Here is a 2,500-nt window from a genome sequence, read left to right as displayed (position 1 = left end):
AAAATGCGTGAATAGGAAAAATCAGGGGCGCTAAGGAGAGTAGTACAAATTAATGGAAAGAGGTTCAGGTAAAGGGAGAAAGGAATAACAATGTGAAAGGGATAGAAATAAGGAAGATAGTGTATATTTGTGAGTACATCTGGAGGGGAAGGAAGAGAACCAAGTAGAAATGTAACTTAGTGATAGGAGAAAGAATCAGTTGAGGTAGAAGAGAACAAAAGATAGAGAAGGGAGAGGGGGCGAGGGTATTAAAAGCCACGTAAAGTTGAAGGGGTGGAAAGGAGGTGAAGTGATCGGTAATTAGTTGAAGGACGAGAGAGTTATCATAAGATAGAGTATACTAAAGGAGGGAAAGAGAGACAAATTGAAGGAGGAAAGCACTTGGTGAAAGGGAGAGGATCAGGTAAGGTATACAGAATGTAGTAGTACTGGTAAGGGGAAGAAAGGCAGGTAAAGAAAATATTGGTGAGGGGAGAGAGGACCAAGAGGGGCATAGGAGAGAACTGGGAGGGGAAAATGGAGATGACAGAATAGAAAATCAGGTGAGGGGAAGAAAAGAGAATTAGGTGAGTCGGGGAGAGTATAAATAAGACAGGTGAAAGTTAGAAGAGGGGAAGATAACCTAGCAAAAAGGAGAATTACAAAAAAAGAAAAGAAAGGTGCTGGTGAAGAGTACTGTAGTAGTGGTATTTTATCCTAATATAAGGTGTTGAGGTGTTAAGAGAACCTACTAGTCAAACACACACACACACACACACACACACACACACACACACACACACACACACACACACACACACACACACATACACACATACAGACACACATGTAATTTAACAAACAATGACAACCTATTTTTTTCTTCAACTCCTTTTTCCTCTAAATAGAATTCCTCTCCCCCTCCCCCTTCACTCCCTCCTCCTTCTCCCCTTCTTCTTCTTCTTCTTCTTCTTTTTTATCCATCACTTCATCACCTCCCCTCCTCCCACCCCCAGGAGCTGCTGTGGGAGGCTGTGAGGGACGGCACTATCCAACAGGTAGTAAGTGACCACTCGCCCTGCACGCCTGACCTCAAGATGCCCGGACACATGGACTTCATGCAGGCCTGGGGTGGCATATCCTCTATGCAGTTTGGTGAGTCATAAGTCTTGTTAGTCGTTAGTCTTCAGTCTGTCAGCTAGTTGGTTATTATTTAGTCAGGCAGTCAGTAAATCAGTCATCCAACCAAGCAATCTAACTCATCCTATCTCATTCAGTTTTCTATCCAGTCAGCAAGTGGATCGGTAAGTTAACCAAGCAACCTAACCCATCCTCACCATCAGTCATTTATTCAGTCAACCAGTAAGTCAGTATAAGTCAAGCAAAATAAAAAAATATAGCCTAATCCCTCCTGTCTCCTAGTTAGTCAGTTAGTCAGTTATTCAATCAGTTAATTATTTTGTCAGTTAATTATTCAGACAATCAGATAATCAATTCAGTCACTATTTGATTCATATACTCACGTATCCCTAATTAACCTATCTTTCATTCAGTCAGCCAATCAGATATTCGGTCTGTTAATAATTCAGTTGAGTCCGTTATTCAGTCCGTCATTTATTCAATCAGTTAACAATTCATTTAAAGCAGTTATACATTCAGTCCGTCAAATGCTAAACTAAACAATAATTCAGTCCTTCAAGCAGTTAATAGGTAAATCAGCCAGTTATTGAGCCAGTCACTTATACAATGAAGTTATTAAGGTCATTCTCTTATTCAATCCCTTGGTTAACTGTTCAGTTTTGTCATTTATTCAGCTAGTTAGTGAGTTTGTCAGTTTTGTAATTGATTAATTGATTGATTGATTGATTGACTGACTGACTGATTAATTGATTGATTGATTCAGTCAGTCAATCGGTCAGCCAGTCAGCTTGTCAGCTAGTCAGTCAACCACTTCAATTAATTATTCAATCTTTAAACACACATGCATCCAACCTAACCTAATCCAGCCCTCCAACTCCTTCCCTCCCCATTAGGTCTGTCCCTGTTCTGGACGGGGGCGCGGCGGCGGGGGTTCACGCTGCAGGACGTGGTGCGCTACATGGCCGAGGCGCCGGCAAGGCAGGCGTCCCTTCAGCACCGTAAGGGTGCCCTCAAGGTGGGCCACGATGCGGACTTCGTCATCTGGAACCCCGACGAGTCATTCAAGGTGAGGAGGGAGGAGGAAAAGGAGGAGTGAAGATAATTAGGAGCTGACCAGAAGTGGAAGAGGAGGAAAAGGAGTGAAGGAGGAGTCTGAGTAACAAGACTGAGGATGGAGGAGTTTGAAGAGAGGAGCATTATGAGGTGAATGAGCAAAAAGAAGGGGAAGGAGGAGGTGGAGGAGGATATGCATGAAGGATAGGGAAGTAGAAGTAGGTAATTATTTTATTTTTGCTCTCTCTCTTATATATATATATATATATATATATATATATATATATATATATATATATATATATATATATATATATATATATATATA

The 2,500-nt window shown here is 41.3% G+C and overlaps 1 protein-coding gene across 1 annotated transcript in view; it reads left to right on the top strand.

The window, feature by feature from the left end:
• LOC126982181 (allantoinase-like) overlaps positions 1–2,500 on the top strand; it is a gene marked incomplete at its 5' end in the record, with an annotated part of 31,076 nt that overhangs the window by 22,955 nt on the left and 5,621 nt on the right. Inside the window, 2 exons of the mRNA XM_050834026.1 lie at positions 996–1,134; positions 2,013–2,185. Coding sequence (XP_050689983.1) covers positions 996–1,134; positions 2,013–2,185 — 312 coding nt within the window. The remainder of the gene's footprint in view (positions 1–995; positions 1,135–2,012; positions 2,186–2,500) is intronic.

The sequence above is a fragment of the Eriocheir sinensis genome, chromosome 4 (assembly GCF_024679095.1).
Source record: "Eriocheir sinensis breed Jianghai 21 chromosome 4, ASM2467909v1, whole genome shotgun sequence".
Taxonomy (NCBI): domain Eukaryota; kingdom Metazoa; phylum Arthropoda; class Malacostraca; order Decapoda; family Varunidae; genus Eriocheir; species Eriocheir sinensis.
The sequence above is the reverse complement of the archived record's forward strand: the minus strand, read 5'-3'. Positions and strand labels throughout refer to the sequence as shown.